We start from the raw sequence: 21,630 nt of genomic DNA, 5'->3' as shown, positions 1-21,630 counted from the left end.
AAACTTTATAGAAAGACTAGCTAGAGTATTCCTTTTAGTTACAATTATAGTGAACAGACTCCCAAGCTCCTTCCTATAGTCAGAAAAAATAAAGGGGGGTAATTAAATAGAACAAAGTAAAATAAATACAAAGAATAAAGTATCTGAGTCTATACAAAAGTTAAATAAATAACTACAACTTAGCCCATGTAAATCATATAACTAGACTAATGCTATATTTTAACAGCTCACATCCCCAAACACATAAAAAGCATTTCAGTTTTCGGGTGAAGAAAAGCACAACAGATCCACTTCTGCATTTACTCTATGAAAGAAAAGTGTGTAAAGCCCTTGTTCTTGTGGGTGACTTCAGCTTCCCAGACATCTTCTGGAATTATAATACAGCAGAAGGGGAACAGCCCCAGAGGAGCCCAGAGTGTGTAGGAGACAACTTCCTGACACAGCTGAAGGAGCCTACAAGGGGAAGCAAGATCATGAACCTGCTGTTGTTAACAGAGAAGCTCTTGTAGGGGATGTAAAGATTGGAGTTTGTCTGGGGCAAAGTGATCACGAGATGCAAGATTTCTCATGTTGAACCATGGAGAGGAGTCAGAAGAACTGCCACTTTGGACATCTGAAGGGCCCACTTTGGTCTCTTTCAGACCATGGTTGAGAGAGTCCCTTGGGAGATATTTCTGGAGGGCTTGAGAGCCCAGGAAGGCTGGGAATACTTTAAGGAAGTTATTTTAAAGTTGCAGGGGCTGACCATCCCTAAGTCATGAAAGACAAGCCAAACCAGTAAGGACACCTGTCTGGCTGAACAGAGACCTTTGGCTGGAACTCAGAAACAAAAGGAAAGTTTATGGTCTTTGGATGACTGGGCAAGCAACTTATGACAATTACAAGTACTTAGTGAAGCTGTACAGGGAGAAAATTAGAAAGGCCAAGGCCTGACTACAGCAGAACTTGGACACAAAGGCGAAGGACAACAATAAATATTTCAACAACTGCATCAACAGTTAAGAAGAGGGCTACGTAGAATCTCCATCCCTTCTTGGATGCCAAGGGCAACTTGGTGACCAAGGATGAGGATAAGGATGAAGTGCTTAATGCCTTCTTTGCCTCATGCTTTGCTAGTAAGACTAGCTACTTCCTGGGAACACAGCCCCCTGCGCTGGCAGATAGGGATGGGGAACAGAATAGCCCCTGCATAATCCATGATCACATGGTTTTGGACATGCTCTGAAAGCTGGATGCTTATAAGCCCATGGGGACAGATGGTTTTTCATCCTAGAGTGCTGAGGGAGTTGACCAAGCCACTCTCCAACATCTTTCAACAGTCCTGGCTCATCGAGATTGTCCCAATGGACTGGAAACTGGCAAATGTGATGCCCACCTTCAAAAAGGGCTGGAGGGATGATCCCAAAAAAACAGAACTATCAGTTTCACCTCGATGCCAGGGAAACTCCTGAAATAGATAATCTCAGTAGCCATCATGGATCAATGAAAGGTCTACCAGGGGATCAGGCCAAGTCAGCACGGGTTTATGAATGGTAGATCCTGCTTGACAAACAGGATTTCGTTCTATGACAAGGTGACCCGCTTAGTGGATGAAGGTAAGGCTGTCAATGTGGTCTACCTGGACTTCAGTAAAGCCTTTGACACTGCCCCCCACAACATTATCGTGGAGAAGCTGACCACCCACGGTTTGGATGAGCATACACTCCGCTGGGTGAAACACTGGCTGGATGGCAGGGCCCAAAGAGTTGTGGTCAGTGGACTTAAATCCAGTTGGCATTCGGTCACAAGCAGTGTCCCCCAGGGGTTGGTACTGGGACCGCTTCTATTAAACATTATTATAACCTATCTTGATGAGGGGATTGAGTGCACCCTCAGTAAGTCTGCAGATGACACCAAGTTGGGAGGGAGTGTTGATCTGCCTGATGGGAAAAAGACACTACAGAGGAACCTGGATCGAGTGTATCGATGGGCTAAGGTTAACTGTATGAGTTTCAATAGGGTCAAGTGTTTGGTCCTGCATTTTGATCACAACAACATCAGGGAACCCTACAGGCTTGGAGAAGAGTGACAGGAAAGCTGCCTGATGGAAGGAGAGGAAGGAGAGGAAGGAAAGTGGCCTCAGGGTAGGGTTTTTGTCTTGTCAGTAGGGCCCCTTGAAGGAATTTAAAGCACATGTAGATGTGCTCCTTGGAGACATGTTTCGTACTTTACATGGCAGTGCTACTTAAAATTGGGAGCTTATGGTCTTAGAGCTCTTTTCCAACCCAGATGAATCTATGATGTCCCCGAGCAACAGGCTGTGACATCACCGGGTGACGATTGTGACAGCTGTGCCCTCACTGCTCATAGTGGGGTGCCGGCAGAGCCTGGCTCAGTCTGGCTCGTTCCTGGACCGTGCTGAGCAGCTCTGCGAGGCTTGGAGGTCGAGCAAGTTCTTGGCTGTGCTGTGCTGGGTCGTGCCTGGGGCTGCTCGCAGCATCTCAGTGCCTGACCCCGCAGCATCGCTTCTGTTTCCCCGGCCCTGCCTAGTGCAGGCAGCCGGGACCCTACTGAGCGCACCCGCAGCAGCGGAGGTGAGTGGTGCGGGGACACCTGGGTCCCTCAGGGCAGCCGTGGGGAGCCTGGCCCCGTGCCAGCGGGGAGCACGAGACGGCCCAACAGTGGGCTTGGGGGGGCTTTCTGCAGAGGACTTGCACACCCTGGGACAGCGAGTGACTGCGACCTCCCTTCCTCTTGCAGGGCGAGACACCACCGCCACAGCTGCGTTGAAGGAGAACAACTCGTCATCCTCGGTTCTCCCAGTGCCTGCAGCGAGAAGATCATGGCTGCAGAAGAGGCATGGATGTGTCCTGTCTGCCGCGAGGTGCGGCAGGACGTGGCCCAAGCTATTCCATGCAATCATAGCTTCTGCTTTGGCTGCATCCAGCGGTGGGCGAGGCTGAGGGACAGCTGCCCGCTGTGCAGGACAGCCATGGAGACCATCCGGGTCTCCGTGCGGGGAGACAATCGATACGTGGATTGCGTCGTCTCCCCGCCCGCAGTGCCGGTGCCCGTCGGCTTCGGCACCACCACTGCCACCGGTCCCGACAGCAACGAGGACCTTCTTCCCCCCCTTCCACCACTGTCCCCTGTGCCCATGGCGGCGGAGCCGGAGAGAGTGGGCGGCCTCCTGCTGGAGGAGTGGGCGGCACTTTTCAGGGTCCGACCAGACATCCTCGACCCGGTGCTGCCCTGGCTGGAGCGGGAATTGTGCCGCAACGGGGAGCTGCGCTGGTGGCAAATCAAATGTCACAAGAGTATGATTGTGGCATTCCTGTGCCAGGTGGGGCCTGACAGGGACATCCTGGTCGACTGCACAGAGCAGACCCTGGGACCCATCACCGCACCGCTCATCGACGGCCTCATCGCAGCCATCGAGAGCCGGTGCAGCCAGGCGGCCCGGAGGCTGCTGGGCCTTGAAGACCCCGGCGCTGCCCAGGAGCACGAGGACGGCTCCGAAGACCCCAGGGCTGCCCAGTTGCAGGAGGACGGCCCCGCGGCCCCGTCCGCTCCCGGCACCGCTCCGCAGGGGACCGTCGAGCCCAGCGCCGTGCCCTCCGGCAGCTCCGCGGGTCCCGACGCAGAGGAGCTCCCCGGCACGTCCAGCGGGGCCCTCGGCACAGGTCCCGGCGAGGAGCCGGCTCCCGAGGCAGCCGGTCCCTCTGCCCAGCGTCGCAGCCGCGGCCCCTCCGCTCGCGGCTGGGGCAGGAAGCGCTCGGCTGGGGGGCGCCGGCGCCCCACCAAGAGGAGGGCCGGCAGCGCCCAGCGCGATCCTCCGCCCTGCAAGAGGCGGCGCCCCCGGCCCCTCTAGCGGGGTCACGCATTTCCAATAAAAGATTAGAACGCACAAGCACGAGTTGTTCGCAGTGTCTGTTCTTTCCGAGGTTCATTCTTCACGCACACACCCTGCACACACTCTGCCATACGAGAGCGGTGCTCTCTGCACCCAATGTGGATGTGCCACCGTTAAACAACCCCTTCTCCTGGGCCTTTTTGTGGGGAATGAGCTACAAATCATATAACCGTGACACACACTCATGGATAGACTGCAATATCAGTCATGTTCACCTCCACTTCTCAGTCCTGAGTCCATCTCTATTTTGTATCTCATCCGAGCCATATCATGTGCCCACCAAGTCAAAGATAATTCACCTGTGTTGTCAAGACCCAAACTTATGTTGCCAGTCCAGACCTAGCTGTGAAACTTCAATCCTAGTAGCCCAATCCAGCTGACAGCTGTTTTGATGTATTTCAGTGGCACAACCCTTTGGTACGTCAGCTGCACGTTTCTGGCACTCAGCATACCTTACAGCTGCACAGGATCTCTGGGATGCTGAGTCACGCAGGCTTTCGGTCACCTGGGCAAACCCTCTGCAGATCGGGTCAAATTCTTATCAACCAGCACGTGATGCAGTCATAACCCAGACTCAGGCTTTACAGAAAAGAGGATGAGTTCTTGACCTTAGAAAGAAGATGATGGTGGAAGCATCTCTGCCCACTGGGGGATCATGTGTTCAGTCCAACAGCTGTGGCAGCCTGAGCCCCAGCTGGGGCTTGCAGCTGCCTGGTTTTCTGGAACTTCTCTGTTCCAGGACAGGTGTCACCTCCTCCTGGCAGCCCCGCACCTGGGCACTGAAAACACTGATGGGTTTAATCACCCTGCCAAACGGTGCTCCCCATACCCTCTTGGTGGCTCAGCACTTGGGTCTTGATACAGACGCCCTTTATCACCCTGACCATGGGTGTCCGCACACCCCGCGCCAGAGTGAGGGAGGAAGAAGGGCACAGAGGTGCACCTCAACTCTGCTCACACAGTGTGGATATCTGCCTTCTTGCTGGTGATGCTAACCACACTGCCAGGGGCCAGGAGTAGGACGTACCGGTCACTGTCCTTCTTAATAAAGTTTTAGAAATGGGTGCAGCGTTCTCTTTTCTTGTCAGTGGGGACATCTCCACTGCCATTACTTTTCAATTCTGATAGCGAGTGGCTTATCAAGTCCATCTTCCAATTCCTTGAGGACTCTGGAATGGATCTTGTCAGTTCCAGGCATGTGTCCCAGGCTCCTCGGGTGGCCTCAGACTTCATCTTCTTTAGTGACGTGAGGAACTTTTTTCACTCAGAGGGGGGTGACACACAGGAACAGCTTGCCCAAGGAGTTTGTGGATGCCCCATCCCTGGATGCATTCAAGGCCAGTCTGGCTTTGGGCAGCCTGGTCTAGTGGTTGGTGACCCTGCACATAGCAGGGGGGTTGAAACTAGATGATCATTTTCAACCCAGGGCATTTTGTGATTCTGTGATTCTATAAACTCGGTTCTCTTGGTGACTGGCAATGAAAACTGTCACCTCAGGTTGAGGGATGAGCCCTGCATGACTCTGCTGCCGAGCCCTGACAATACCCCAAGAGACTCCTAAGCCACAGGAGAGTGATGTCACTCCTCTTGATTTGATAGGTGTCTCAACCAGTCCTGGAAATGGGACAAGAGAAGCCTCCAAAAGTCCAGGTACTGGGGCCTATAGGTAAGGACATGTACAAGTTTAGGGGGAGCCCTTTCCCTCCACGCCTGACATGCCACTGGCAGGTCAGATTCTGGATCCAGGACTGGTGATCTCTCTCCACGCCTCCCCCTTTCACTCTTTCCTCCTAAGGTTGCTACGGCAAGATTTCCAAAAGTTAAGGCTTGCTTTGATTTCCATAAAACTGTACAGCTTAGGTAGATATACTGGTGAGAGGGCCAAAGCCTACAGGATAGATAGCTATTCTATATAAATTTCCCACTAAAATACATGTTTATGTATGGACCATCACTGTTATTTCACATCAAGCCATCCCAAAGGAATTCAGGAATCTTACCTGCACCCAGTCCCTACAGGTGGGATGCAGCACTTAGAAAGAAAGATATTCCCAAACTGAGAATGGAAAGTATTCCTGGAAAGCATCAGGAGAGTGCTGACAGAAGAGCAATGAGGGAACATTTGAAACAGAATTCCTGAAGCAAAAAGAGGAGAATGCCAAACCAAATTTCTACATAACACATAAGTGAAAAATCCACAATTTACTACTGATGAAACAGAGGAAATGCAGGAACAATTAGAGTTGGTTTAATCAGAGAAAAAGAAAGGCCTGTGCATTCATGTCAAATGTCAAGCATCAGAGGTTGACAGGAATGAAGGGAAAGGTACAGCAAATCAGGAACAGGAAAAGGAGGCAATATCTGAATTACGAGTGGGTGCTGTGGGGGCGGACAGCCCATTGTGATGCCCCCGAGCAACAGGCTGTGACATCACCGGGTGACGATTGTGACAGCTGTGCCCTCACTGCTCATAGTGGGGTGCCGGCAGAGCCTGGCTCAGTCTGGCTCGTTCCTGGACCGTGCTGAGCAGCTCTGCGAGGCTTGGAGGTCGAGCAAGTTCTTGGCTGTGCTGTGCTGGGTCGTGCCTGGGGCTGCTCGCAGCATCTCAGTGCCTGACCCCGCAGCATCGCTCCTGTTTCCCCGGCCCTGCCTAGTGCAGGCAGCCGGGACCCTACTGAGCGCGCCCGCAGCAGCGGAGGTGAGTGGTGCGGGGACACCTGGGTCCCTCAGGGCAGCCGTGGGGAGCCTGGCCCCGTGCCAGTGGGGAGCACAAGACGGCCCAACAGTGGGCTTGGGGGGGCTTTCTGCAGAGGACTCGCACACCCTGGGACAGCGAGTGACTGTGACCTCCCTTCCTCTTGCAGGGCGAGACACCACCGCCGCAGCTGCGTTGAAGGAGAACAACTCGCCATCCTCGGTTCTCCCAGTGCCTGCAGCGAGAAGATCATGGCTGCAGAAGAGGCATGGATGTGTCCTGTCTGCCGCGAGGTGCGGCAGGACGTGGCCCAAGCTATTCCATGCAATCATAGCTTCTGCTTTGGCTGCATCCAGCGGTGGGCGAGGCTGAGGGACAGCTGCCCGCTGTGCAGGACAGCCATGGAGACCATCCGGGTCTCCGTGCGGGGAGACAATCGATACGTGGATTGCGTCGTCTCCCCGCCCGCAGTGCCGGTGCCCGTCGGCTTCGGCACCACCACTGCCACCGGTCCCGACAGCAACGAGGACCTTCTTCCCCCCCTTCCACCACTGTCCCCTGTGCCCATGGCCGCGGAGCCGGAGAGAGTGGGCGGCCTCCTGCTGGGGGAGTGGGCGGCACTTTTCAGGGTCCGACCAGACATCCTCGACCCGGTGCTGCCCTGGCTGGAGCGGGAATTGTGCCGCAACGGGGAGCTGCGCTGGTGGCAAATCAAATGTCACCAGAGCATGATTGTGGCATTCCTGTGCCAGGTGGGGCCTGACAGGGACATCCTGGTGGACTGCACAGAGCAGGCCCTGGGACCCATCACCGCACCGCTCATCGATGGCCTCATCGCAGCCATCGAGAGCCGGTGCAGCCAGGCGGCCCGGAGGCTGCTGGGCCTTGAAGACCCCGGCGCTGCCCAGGAGCACGAGGACGGCTCCGAAGACCCCAGGGCTGCCCAGTTGCAGGAGGACGGCCCCGCGGCCCCGTCCGCTCCCGGCACCGCTCCGCAGGGGACCGTCGAGCCCAGCGCCGTGCCCTCCGGCAGCTCCGCGGGTCCCGACGCAGAGGAGCTCCCCGGCACATCCAGCGGGGCCCTCGGCACAGGTCCCAGCGAGGAGCCGGCTCCCGAGGAAGCCGGTCCCTCTGCCCAGCGCCGCAGCCGCGGCCCCTCCGCTCGCGGCCGGGGCAGGAAGCGCTCGGCTGGGGGGCGCCGGCGCCCCACCAAGAGGAGGGCCGGCAGCGCCCAGCGCGATCCTCCGCCCTGCAAGAGGCGGCGCTCCCGGCCCCTCTAGGGGGGCTTCCATTTGCGGCATAAAGAAGGACGTTGTATTGTTAATTAGTGATAAAGCTCAACAATAACTTGAGCCAGAGTTCTACGCCCACAAGGCGCCTAACTCTTACATGAAACCAGTCTTAATTGCGCGGAAAAACTGTTGTGTTGCGCGGTTATAAAATGTGGTAAACACCTACAATAAATGCCTTTTGTTCAACACCAGAGAAGGAATCCGCACCTCATTTGCCTCACCAGCAAGAGAGCCCGGGCCGCCCTGCGACATACACTCATTTCCAATAAAAGATAAAGACACAGAAGCACGTGTTGTTCCCAGTGTCCGTCTCTCCAGACGGTTTGCCCTTCATGCCCACACCCAACACTGTGCCACACGCGAGCCAAGTGCTCTCAGCACCGCTGTGGATGTGCCACCATTAAATCCTTCTCCTGGTCCCTGTGCAGGGTGTCAGCTGCAGAACCACTGCAAGCGGGATCCTCTGAAGGGAGGGCGAAGGCAGACAAAATACCAGCAGGTAGAGCTATTTTCAATAGCTGCCTATCTATGCACTATCAGGCAGAACACCTGTTAGTTCCCAGTTCATGTGGCTTGCTTAACTGCAGCACGTTTCACAAGCTCTCATCTCTAGATCTGTATCTGTGATGGGCTCAGCAGGCCCATTGGCCCAACCACCCAAAAAGAAGGGGAAAGGCAGAGAGGAAATAAAAGGAAACGAGGAAAAAGAACAGTAGCCATGATATGAAGAGGAAAACAAACATTGTTCACTAATTATAATAGTGAAAATGTGGGTTACTTGGGATTGAAACTAAAACATCAAGTATATGAGAGAGTTTCTGAAGACCGAGGTTTTTACTCTGATCTGCCAGGGAGCAAAGAGAACAATGCTTCTGACTTCCAGTGAGTTCCATCCCTCACACCAACCAGAAAACTGGATCTGTGGGCCAAGGTAAACTGTATGAGTCTCAATATGGCCAAGTATCAGGTCCTGCATTCTGGTCACAACAGCCCCAGGCAACCCTACAGGCTTGGGGAGGAGTGGCTGGAAAGCTGCCTGATGGAAAGGAACCTTGGTGGACTGATGGACAACCGGCTGAATGTGAGCCAGCAGTGTGCCAAAGGTGGCCAAGAAGGCCAATGGCATCCTGGCTTGTATCAGGAATGCTGGTGAACAGGACTAAGGAAGTCATCCTGCCCCTGTACTTGGCATTGGTGAGGCCTCACCTCGAGTACTGTGTTCAGTTTGGGGCAGTTTCAGTACAGAAAGGACATTGAGGCGCTGGAGCAAGTTCAAAGAAGGACAAGAAGGCTTATGAAGGGCTTGGAGAATATGCCATACAAGGAGAGACTGAAGGAACTGGGGCTGTTCAGTCTGGGAAAAAGGAAGCTGAGACCTTATTGCTCTCTTCAAATATTTGAAAGGTGACTGCAGAGAGAGCAGGCTTGGTCTCTTCTCACTGGTGACAGGACGAGGGGAAATGGCCTCAAGTTGTGCCAGGGGAGGTTTAGGTTGGATAACAGAAAAACCTTCTTTACAGAAGGGTTTGGTAAACACTGGAATGGGCTCTCCAGGGAGGTGGTTGAGTCACCACCCCTGGATGTGTTTAAAATCCGTTTTGATGTGGTGCTCAGGGACATGATTTAGTGGAGGGATGTTAGTGTTAGGGTAGTATGGTTAGGTTTGACCCGATGACCTTTAAGGTCTTTTCCAACCTGAGCAATTCTATGATTCCATGATTCTATGACTTTTTGCTTTTATTTCCTCGCTTAAATTCACCTTCAGTATGATAAAATGCTATATTAGAATGAAATAACATTACAATGCCAAAGAAGTAAGCACACTCTAAAAGAGATATTCCACTCAAGTAAGGAATATATCATTTAGGAGATATTTTTTTTCTTCAGAGGGCAGCGATGCCTGTCACAGCTGCCGGGAGAACCTGTGGATGTGCATCGCTGGAGGTGCTCATTGCCAGGTTGGATGGAGCCCCCAGCCTCATCTCAGGGGTGGCAACTTGACCATGGCAGGTGGTTGGAGCTGGCTGGGCGCTAATTTGTCTTGCAACCCAAACCCATTCTGTCATTCTGTGATCAAACACAGATCACTAATCTGATGCAGGTTTGCTATGCAACTCTATCTTTATGTATATAAAGAGGTGAAAATCTATTGAAATAACTCAATTTTCAAAATACATTCCATTTGTTTTCATTTAAAACATATGAAATTTTGTCAGCTTTATCAAGACTAATATGAACGACTTATTTTCTGCTATGTTTTGTACTTCTTCTTTCCTTTTTCCTTCATAACTTCTAGCACCCAAGGAAGTCCATAAAATTTAGCAGTTCAAGTTGACTCTTTCCATTCTGAATTATCCATTTCTCCCTCCTCCAGATTCCAATTTAGATTTCAAGAGTCTTGGTGGCTGGCATGGAATTAAGGAGGTTTTCTTCTTTAATTTAAATGTTGTGTATTCTGTTCCAAACACTACTATTTCCAGGACAGATTCATGCATCAAAACCTCACAACAACAAGAATATAAAATTGCCTTAGGATGACTATTTCTAGGACACATTCAAGCGTTAAATTTCTTCATTACATAGAGAAAATGAAATTGCCTTGGAACTTAGCATTTAACTATTTTTAAATCTGTTCTGTTGAGGTGATATACAGTAATCCCTTTTTGTCTACTATAAGTGAACTGCATTAATTAATTTTCAGTTCCCTAATTAGATATATTTCATTCTTGGCAACATCATAATGGTTGTTGATTTTTATTGCTTCTTTTTTCTTAAATGAATACACTTAAAGCATAGGTCTCCATTTCTGTTGATTCTTAGACCTCTCCAAGCCATACATTTCTTACATATCTTCTAAATAAGTATGCCACAATCCGAAGCTTTTTAAAATCAATTGGAATTCACTGTAGTCGAGCTTCAGGTTGTTTCAAACATAGCAGGTTTGCCTCAGAAGATTCATGAGACTTCCAGGGAAAAGTACAGCAAAATGACTACAGGAATCTTTATTTCTTTAGTTTGCAAGTAAAAGATCATAGAATCATTGAATATCTTGAGTTCAAGGGATTTATAAGGATTATTGACTTCAACTACTAGCTCCATACAGGGCTACCTAAAAGCCACACTATGAAATGTCTCTCTTCTGTGAATTCCAATAACCACAAAGCACCTTTAACATGGACAAGTTTTAGAAGCCTAGAAAATTTAAGTACAAACACTCATGAAACAAAGTACACTTTATCAAAAGGATTGGAAAATGATGCAAGACATTTAACCTGGCTGTTACAGATTACAGGCAATCTGCAAAACTACAAAAGAGTGCAAAGAAGGAATAAATAATGCAATAAAATAAGTTCTTGTAGCATAACTGCTTCAAGTTTAAGAAAATACTGAGCAAAAATCAAGATACTGAAACCGATTTTAAAATTTTTATATCCTTTAGTATAAGGAAAAGAGTTTTTTTTCCATCTTTCTACTGTGATTGGAATTGAGAATGGAATAAGGAAAATGATCAGTCATACAACTCAAGACAGAGATTTTAAATCAAACGTTTTAAAAGACTTTACTATAATAGTGATCATAGCACAAAATGCAGATATGTCATATAAACACGATTTTGAATAGAGTAACCAGAGAGAGGTAACAAGAGCTGCTCCAAAAGTAATGTTTCCTATTTTATGATTTCAGCCCAAGACACTAGAGGCAGATGTTGGTGGTATGGAGTAGAGACTGAACCTTCCCACCAATACATTCCATTTTTTTGCTGTGAGACAGATGGCAGCAGAGGTGCAATGTGACAAAATGGGTCTGACATGAAACTGAATAGAAAGCAAAGATGTTTCATTGAATTTCTTGATGTAAACAAAATTGCACCCACTGACAATCATCGATGCTTGCTGAATGTTGATGGAGACACAACTGGCAGATGTGAGTACAGTGAAGTGGTGGGTGGTGTGTCTCAGCAGGGAAGGTAGGGATAGTGAGTCACCTCTACTGGTGCAGATTGTTAAAAGCATGGCATACAAACTCTTGCTCATGGCTGGTGAAAACACACAGCTAATGGTAGTGACTATGTTGAAAAAAAGTGTTTTGTAGCTGATAATTTGCTATATCAAACAGTGGCATTCTGATCTTTGTTGTAGCTTCCAAGAAAATAAATAGGAGACATTACTTTTGGGGCTTCTTTCCCTAGTAATTCAAACAGTGTCCAAATTTCAACATCTTTCTGTTGCTGGACTAAATCTGCAACAAGATATTAGCAATACCTCAAATGCATTTTTTTTTTTTTTTCTCCTTTCTTTATTATCCCTTGGAAAATTAGATGTCTGTTGAGGAAATAAAGACAGCAAAGGAATCTTTATGCTGATTTACTATGATTATAGCATCTGTTTACCTATTCAGAATATTTTTAACCTACCAATATTGGAACTAAAAATGGTGAAACAGAAGTTCCACACACATCAATACAAGATACAGAAGTGCACACAGGACTCTGAGAGCTCACCCAGAAAAATAGCCTTCCACTGAAATCCATGTATCTGTGGTCTCACTGCAATATAGCTCTTAAGCTAGCCTGTGTACAAGATGTAATTGAAGTTATTATGTAATGATCACAAGTAAGAGTTTACAAGGGATTGGTGTTGTGGAAGAAGAAAAGCAATCAATAGCAACATTGTAGCCAGCTCTGCTACTATGTTTGGACCATGTGTAAGTACACATTCTTTTAAAATAATTATAAATCATGATCATTTAAAACTTACATCATTTTGAAACAACTCAAATATGTTTTTCTAAAAGGTGTAGAAAGTATCAGGTGAAATTTCAAGAATAATTCGAGACTTCTAGTTTAAATAACTGTGGAAGTGACTTTTCACCAGTCCTGGAAAACCAGAATCTTCAAAAGATGTAGTCGCTTTGGGTGTTCTTTGTCCTTTCACTTCTTACAGTACTCTGCTTCTGACTATTTGAACTTCAAAACACTTTCCTTACTTTATCACTCGTAGTCTGTCCAAGATCCTCACTAGTGCTTTCAAATCTGCTCCAAAAAAAACCAACAGATTCAAAAATGCCAAAAAGACTTTTAAAATGCCATTTAGCTGGTTCTCCTCTTAACAAAAGTGTGGGAAAACACATTTCTTCAAGCTTTCTCAGAACTGCAATTGTGAAAAACTGTGTCCCCATCTGTCCCACCACTGCATCATGCATCAACATTTTTGAGAGCGGTGTGCAGCTCAGCTCAGTGTAATTATCTTTTTCCAGAAACAGCCATATCCTACAAACATTAGATGGATAGGTAGTACCTGGCAGGCCATGCTTTTAGCTCTGTGGTTGATGCAAAGCAAGTCTCTCAGTGGCAATAAACTTGGAGAGAAAGACTTTTCCTCATGAAAAGATATCACCTCAGGGTTTTCAGTCAACCTTGTTACCTTCTAAGCTTTTGTTGCTTTCCCTGTATAGTAGATGCAATTAAGACACATGTACATACTCCTGTATCTTAATGTTTCGGCTTCAACAATTGGAATTATCTGAATTGCCCAGTATGAAATAAAACACCTCTGGTGGACTGCAATTTGCCTCTTGGGCAGCAAAACTGTCCTGTCTTTTGGTCTGGCAAAGTGTTACACCAAATACAAGCCACTCTGTTCAAATGAGTATTGACCACAACTTAAGATAGTGGAGGTATCATCAATGAACTTATTCAAAATAATAGTATTTTGAATCTTCTCAAAACACTAATTTTACACAACAGCATAGAGAAGAGACAACTCAGCTCCTCAAATGAAGATTGATATCCCTCTCTATAACAATTTCTAGTCGTTTCCAGTTTGTTGGCAACAAATTCCCCAAACCATGTAATGGTATAACAAATGGCATGGTGTTACATGTATCTAAAAAGCAGCATAGTGCAAGACTTGTAATACATAATTAGTACACGATCCTCACCTCAGTTTATCAACATTTTACACAAAAATACAAACCAATCAACTATTACTTCCTCTCCCCTTACCCCAAAGATACTTAATATAGTGCACGTCATGTTATCCCCTTAACGTAAATCTCTGCAACTACTGTGTCTTCTCTTTGAAAGACAAAACAGTTTTTGGCAAAATGAAATTATTTTCCTCCCACCAGAAAGTCTGCTTCTTGTTGCCAAACCATAGTGTAAATATAAAACCTATCATACAAAATTTTAGGCAGCAATTGAACAGAATAAATTACTGTTGCAAATATCAGAACTGCTATTTCTACCTGCACGTGGATGCTCTCAGTAAAACAAGAAACAGAAGTTGGAGGAAAACAGGTGATGAGGTACTCCCTGGAAATGGTCCTAAAGCCTACTGATGAATACATAGTGGCCTCAAGAAGTCTACAATGTAGCAAACTGAAATGTTTAGCTGTCTACTCAGTGGAGAGGAAAAGACGCGAAGAATAAAAGTAAAAATGAAGCTTCTGGTGCAACAAAGGGCTGGCTCACCTGAACTTCAGTATCCCTGCTTAACCAGTGGGTGACACAGGAAATGCACAAAAGTCAATTGCTTATACAAACATATCCAGCAGTTGTGTTTCTGCAAATTCCCAAGGCTTCTTTCTTCACAGTGCTAAGCTTTGTTTTACTGTAATTACAGAAATAGCGTTCTCCTGCATAAAACATTCCATGTGCTCAATCCAGTCAGTGCTATGAGAGTAAATTTAACATTTATACCAGACCTAAGGGATTCATAAAACAGTATCAGAGAGTTCCTTCCTTCAACACCTTCTTTCAGAACAAGGTGACCCATATTTTTTGTGCAGAAACCCAACTGTTAGAGCACACACACAAGGGTACTCACAGAATAAAAACCAATCCCTGAAACACAGTTATCTTTCACAAACTTTATGGTTCCTATAAACTCTTACTTCCTACCCCTGTTAGTGTTTTCTGAAATCTAGCACAATTTCAGCAGGACAAAACTGTCTACAGAAATAATCAGAATGCTTAAGTCACTCCTTCCTCTCCTTCCTGCCCCTTACCATTAGACATTTAGGATCATCTTGGCTGGCAAGAAATGGAGCAGTGCTTTTGCCATAAGGGAACATAAAAAGTAGGTACTTTTCTTCAGATAGTTTTATGATACATTTCATTTATTCTCAAAATGATGATGATACATCTCTTCTCAGAAGAGCAGCCACAGCCCTCACGATAAAGGCACCCTTGTGTGGGACAGAAGACAGATCTAACACACAGGATTCAGCCACCGTTAACAGTTTTAATCATGCATTCATGAAGTAGACCATCTGTTTTCATTCCATTCTGAGATATGCAGAAACTCATTAAAAATACTGACAGCCTTGTCACCACTTTTTATACGCTATTTTTCATTACTTGAAAACAGACACTGCAGTTCTGTGCTTTGTTTGACCTGGTTCTTTTCCCAGAAACAAGATGCAACAATGAGAAACTAGAGATTTCTTATGGGATATAATTAACAAAAAATTTTGGACAATAATATTAAAAAAATAATAATAATAAATTACTTGTACTCCTATGATGACAAGTAGTCTAATATAAAGTCAAAACCCATGCACCTGTGCTTATAAATTTTCTCAATTCACATCAGCAGAAGTGGTTTAAAGTATGAATACTTCTGCAGTGTCACAGAAAACCATCCCAGTCTAGTTCTTACAGAAATGGTGATAAAATCACAGATATGAGCAACCTGGTCTTTTGAGCAACTGGTCTAGAGGGAGCTGTCCCTGCCCGTAGCAGGAGGTTGGAACTAAATGATCTTAAAGGTTCTTTCCAACCCAAACCATTCTGTGATGCTATGCTTCTACATAAGTAATAAAAATGATTAATGAAAATATAGTAATTGCATGAGCATATATGTCAGATCTTTATAGACTTTCACAACTACTGCTGAATGCACTCAGAAATATCCATTACAAATCACTGCATTTTTGTTCTTATTACTTTTATGCAGGGAAGAAAGTGAACTTAACATTTAACACAATTTAACTACATCAGAACTGTGCATACAAATTTAGGAACCAGTTACACTACAGTATCAACATTAAATTCACATCTATAAAATCAATAAAGCTGATGGTTTTGAATATTTCTCATTTTAATTGTGATTATCATCAATGTAAGAACTTGTATAGATTTCCTGATTATTTCTTTATTAAAGTACAGTTTATACTAATTTGATGAATGCAGAAATACTGACTAGTTTTCAGCACACTGATCTTATTTACAAATATAGAAATATAAAAAGCATGTCACCACTTCATGATGGACTTTGTGTACAGCTTCCTTCATTTCTTTACTATTTTCAAATGAAATAAATATGAACACAAGTGTTAACAAACTAAAATCTGAAAAGGTGGAAGTTCTGACCTGATGAATTATTTTATCTTATTTTGGATGCAGGCATTTGATATATATATATATATATATATTTCCAATATTTGTGAAATGGTCACATGCAGAAGTCCAAATCATTCTGGAAAACATCAGTTTGTATCTACTGTTTTCTCTACAATCAATGACACAGCTTTTCATTTTGTAGGATTGATTACATGAAAAGATTGCAAAATTGGAGAAGGTTATCTTGGAAGGAAATCCACTTGGGAAGACCAAATCTGGCCTTCTTGGGATAAAACCTGAAAGATGTTCATAAACAGATGAGTCATGATCTCCATTATTCAGAGACTTACAGATAAACACTCTTTTCTGTTAATGATTGTGGGTGCTCATAAGAGAGTCTGACAAAACTCACTTAAAAAAAAAAAAAAAAAAAAAAAGATTTTTCAGAAAAAAAAAAAGCTCTCAGGTTTTTTATTTGCTACCCATTTCTAGTGTTCCAAAGAAGAAAGGCTATATTACTAGCAACATAAGATTCCCAACATCAGCTTCCTCACACTACACTTCAGTGACAGGTCACAAAACCTCTCCATATCTTATGCCCTAGATGCGGAAGTGCTATACTTTTTTTTATAGAAGTGTTATTAAAATTAAAATGATTAGAACTCAGGTTCTTCCAATATTGACAACAGTGACCACACTGACACAAAAGATGATAGGTCACTTGTTTTGGAAGATACCTGTACAAAAGGTTGCAGGTACCACTCCCACTCTTCCTTCTGCTCTGAGCAACTTATACAATAGTCAAGGCATTAGGTAACAAGGTTGCATTCACAACAAGAATGGCTATGGCTCTACTGTATGAAACTTTTTCAGGCTGCATATGGCTCACACAGCAATCCAACCAGTTTCCAAGTTTTTGCATTCATCTGTATTTACTTCAGAAATTAGAAATTATACACAAGACACCTCTTCTGTAAAGCTTAGAATTACACAGTGGGAGAAGAAAAATGATAGAAAAAAATGCTTAATCATATGATAGCACTAAAATTCAAGCAACTAACTTGCTCAGGCTTAATAAAAGTAAGTGTCCTGCTTGTATCAGTATTCTGTATCACGACATCATGCATCAAGCTGTTTGGCTGCAAAGGCACAGTGCACTGTGGAGATGTGTTTCCTGGTTTCCCTTGCAGCTTCATGTGAGTTCTGACTCTTTAAGAGGAAGATACACTGAGATGTACCGCATTTCCCAAAAGCCTCCACATGACTTCTGATTCCAGATGACAGGGGAAGAGCTCTTGTCTTTTCTGGGAGAACAGCTGTGGAAGGGCTGATTTATGACTCTTAATTCAGAGAATCATAGAAACATAGAATGGCCTGGGTTGAAAAGGACCACAACGATCATCTAGTTTCAACCCCCTGCTATGTGCAGGGTCACCAACCACCAGACCAGGCTGCCCAGAGCCACATCCAGCCTGGTCTTGAATGCCTCCAGGGATGGGGCATCCACAACCTCCTTGGGCAACCTGTTCCAGTGCATCACCACCCTCTGTGTGAAAAACTTCCTCCTAATATCTAACCTAAACCTCCCCTATCTCAGCTTAAAACCATTCCCTCTTGTCTCATCATTATGCACCCTCGTAAACAGTCTTCCCCCCTCCTGTTTATATTCTTCCTTCAAGTATTGGAAAGCCACGTGAGGTCTTCCTGGAACCTTCTCTTCTCCAAGCTAAACAAGCCCAGTTCCCTCAACTATATTATCTCATGTTCCTTTTAGTAAATCAGTTTCTCCTATCTCAATCAGGTTTTTCCCCTCTACTTTCCCACACCACTTTCTCCCAAGGGGAAGCAGAGGTGTTTCTTGATCAACTCCTCAAACTGCAATAGTAAGACTATATAGTACCAGTGATGCTTCAGATAGTTTTAGCTTTCTTCAATACCCTCATTGCATGTAAGTTGAATGACTTGATCAGCATTAGCACATACTCTCAGTTAGTTTACAGCAAACAACAATAAACACTAAAGCAGCCAGAGTAAAAAAAAAGAAAACAGAGTCTCTGCCATATTCATTTGCTAGAAATGCAATGGGCACAGTACTGCAGCTGCTCATTTTTCCTTTAGCTGTCACAGACTTCCAATGAATTTTGAAAAGCTTACTATGGGGACTTCTTAGCACTTGGCAGTCCATGATGTGCATATGTGATTAATTTTCAGTGAAATTTTGGACCAAATATTTTCATACCCAGCACACTATTAGTTTCCACAACACAAGTGCACAGACTTCTACTTGATCGAACCTGTCATCCATACAGATACACAGAAACAAACCATTACCAGCAATCACATCCAATATGTCAACACTAGAAGAATTAGATTTCAATCATAGAATCATAGAATTACTTAGCTTGGAAGGGACTTCAAGGATCATCAAGTCCAATCGCAGCCTAACCATAGAACCCTAACTCTTACAACCCTCTGCTAAATCGTATCTCTAAATCATTTCTGAATAATATCAACTGAAAGATTGATCTTCACAAAGGAATAATTACGCTGTTGAATCACTGGGGACAGGTATTGCAGATGCTAGCAGAGATAACAATTTCTGGTTTGTTTTTCAGATGAACACTTGTCTAAAGAGAATTAGGCATTAATCATAAACCTGGTTTTACACAGGCTACAAAGCAGCCACATGAAAGAAACTTGTAAACTTCCAATCTGATCCAGACAGAAACTCAGAATCAAAAACAAAAGATTGTTTGGTTGCAGATAATAATACCGTACATAAACCTGGCCATTAATGAAGAAAGAAAGAATGCTAGAAAATAAAACAGTAGAAAGTAACTCACTGCAACTATCTTGCTATTTTCTGCTCTATTTATGTGATAAGTAATTATTTAGTTGTATTTCCTAGCTACAGATGCACAGACATTAAATTAATTATGCATTCTTCTAAAAATGAAAGTTGCAATTACATATTTCTTCACACTTTTTTTCCATTTATTCTGTGTCATTATGCATTTTTCCATGACGTTTATTCTGTGCAATCTTCTGTAGACAATGTGGCACACATATGGTAAACCTTATCTATCAAAATAACAACTACTTTCTTCAAACAGATAAATGCAGGCATAATTGCTACCCAAATCTTTTTACATAAAATTAATATAAATAGATGAAACACTGTGTATAACTTCGAAAATACAGATTGCTTAAAATTGATGAGTTTTATGATCCCAAATCAGTTTTTCACCATTATCTCATCTGAAATTCAAATGATAAGTGTTAGAAATTATTATAGACCATTACCATGCGGTTTTGTTTAAAACTATGAATCAAAGACAATCACCTAAGAATGAGGGAAAAAAAATTGGTAATTAAATATATGAGGGTAAAAGTTCTTTCCAGGCAGCTTCCCTGAGGCCATGATTGAATGAGTAACCTTGGCTTCCTTAAAGAATTATCTCACTTCGCGGAAAACAAAAATTGGAAATGAAAGAGCTGAGGAAAAGCAACTTCCAAAATGAAGTATAACGGAAGTTCCATGACGATTTTCTACTTTGATTACTCTCAGTTCTAAAATGCACTTCCATGTCAGACACTGCTCTGTCAGACTGTCCCTCTGCTGCCATCTGTTGCACAGCAAAAATATATAATGGAATATTGGTAGGAAGATTCAGCCTCTACTGCCATACCATAAATACCCTTCACTGACACTGCAGGCCAACAAAATAAAACAGGAGGTACTACTTTTGGAGCAGCTCTGGCAGAAGTCAAGGAGTTTACTCTTTCAAAATCAGTATCAGTTCACTGACTTATTAGGTACAGGACAGATCTCTTACATGGAAATTCTGAAAAACTCCAACATAAAGATGGTTGTGTTGGGATCAGAATTCCTGGAATAGATTTTATGCTGTCAGTAAGGCAGAAATGGCATTTTACTCTCATGACTAATAGTTTGTATGATACTGCTTGAATGGAGAAAATAAATGCATTCATAGTTTGAACTAAATTTCAAAATTCTTTTGTCCAATCTTACTGATCTTTGCAAGGGTTACAGTTTCACTTCTCAAAGTATCTGTACTATCTCAAAGAATATCGAAGTATCATACACTTGAATTCTGTTTCAGATAACCCAGTCAGAACTTTCACTAGGATAAAGCAAATGCAGGATGTTATAAAAGTAACTGTTTTCAAAATTACTTGTTGAAAAATAAACTGAAGCAACTTCTACTCAAGTTTCATATCTTGATTAATAACAATTTTCAACAACACAAAAAATGACTCAAAATACTGAGATATCTTGTTCCTTATCAACCCTATCTTTATATTTAAAAACAAATGATACTGTCTTCTAAATGCTTATGTTTCCAGAGTTCAAGATTTATATCTGAAATTACTGCATTTAACAAAGCTCCACAAATTGAAATTTTTGTTTGTAGAGCAGTCTAAGATACTGCTACCTTATAAAACCACAATAAGAATCACTGGAAAGTAGAATCACTGTACTTTTAGATTTTCAATACATCTGCAAGATCAAGACAAATCCAATTTAGAGGTATACAAAACTTGCTGGCAGATCATTTCTCACATCTGCTCACAGCTCTGTATCTTATGGTCCATTCATTTCCTTTAACTCTGCTAGTTCATTGTCTTCCTTTATCTGTTCTACAGAAATTATGTTTGGGAAGAGCAGAACACCCCTTGGATCACATTGAAGAAGTACTGTGATTTTACTCATGTCCAGTAAACCACTAAATTTCCAATTCTCTCTTCCTCCCAGTTCTACCTGTCAAAAGTTTGTCTTCTATGTTTCCCTTCACTGTTTTCCACATTCAGAATAGCTGTTTGCCAATATGCAAAAATGTTCTTGCTCATGTGTCAGATGTGCTTTGGTCAAACCTATTGGTTAGATTTCAAAAGGATGGGGAAAAGTTATTTTTCAAGCTGCTAAACATATCAAAATTTCACATCATCTCCACTTACCATCCCCACACATATATGAATCACCCCCTCAAATGATAGGACTGAAAATTCCCAATATGCAAGCCATAAGAACCAGTCATATCCCTAAAGTATATCCTTTACACAGGTAAACTGAAATGTTTATTTAGGCTTTTACAAGTGAAGAAACAACTGCGAGACCTACAAAACTGCCAGCTCTTTGTTTACTATACTAACTATTTCATCTCAAGGGTCAAGTCAACATTTGCTTAAGAATTATCTGACAAAGGGGAAAAACAATGAGGGCAAGCCTCAAATCTGTCAAGAATTATTTCTAGTCTTTCACAAAAAGTGATTTTGTCTCAAATATCACAGACATTTTTGTTTAAAAATGGAAAAATTTGAGTGGGTAATATGAATGAAAATCATATTATTTTTATGAATACAGGGAATGAGGGTGAGAAGACGT

At 44.0% G+C, this 21,630-nt stretch overlaps 2 protein-coding genes and 2 long non-coding RNA genes across 9 annotated transcripts in view; 2 read left to right on the top strand and 2 right to left on the bottom strand.

Moving 5' to 3' along the window:
- LOC116241789 (uncharacterized) overlaps positions 1-21,630 on the bottom strand; it is a 138,595-nt gene that overhangs the window by 46,845 nt on the left and 70,120 nt on the right. The window lies entirely within an intron of this gene.
- Positions 2,454-5,390, top strand: LOC149912793 (uncharacterized). The gene is made up of 2 exons (XM_090131157.1): positions 2,454-2,573; positions 2,740-5,390. Exon 2 carries the CDS (start codon positions 2,822-2,824, stop codon positions 3,848-3,850), a length of 1,029 nt encoding a protein of 342 aa, XP_089987283.1. The 5' UTR covers positions 2,454-2,573; positions 2,740-2,821; the 3' UTR covers positions 3,851-5,390.
- Positions 6,124-6,574, bottom strand: LOC149912792 (uncharacterized). The gene is made up of 2 exons (XR_016461643.1): positions 6,510-6,574; positions 6,124-6,477 (listed from the first exon to the last, which is right to left on the bottom strand). It is a non-coding gene; the product is annotated as an uncharacterized LOC149912792 (long non-coding RNA).
- Positions 6,471-9,000, top strand: LOC149912791 (uncharacterized). The gene is made up of 2 exons (XM_090131380.1): positions 6,471-6,590; positions 6,757-9,000. Exon 2 carries the CDS (start codon positions 6,839-6,841, stop codon positions 7,865-7,867), a length of 1,029 nt encoding a protein of 342 aa, XP_089987506.1. The 5' UTR covers positions 6,471-6,590; positions 6,757-6,838; the 3' UTR covers positions 7,868-9,000.

This window comes from Phasianus colchicus, chromosome Z, assembly GCF_987193195.1.
Source record: "Phasianus colchicus chromosome Z, bPhaCol1.hap1.1, whole genome shotgun sequence".
NCBI classification, from domain to species: domain Eukaryota; kingdom Metazoa; phylum Chordata; class Aves; order Galliformes; family Phasianidae; genus Phasianus; species Phasianus colchicus.
This window is presented reverse-complemented; position numbering and strand designations above follow the sequence as displayed.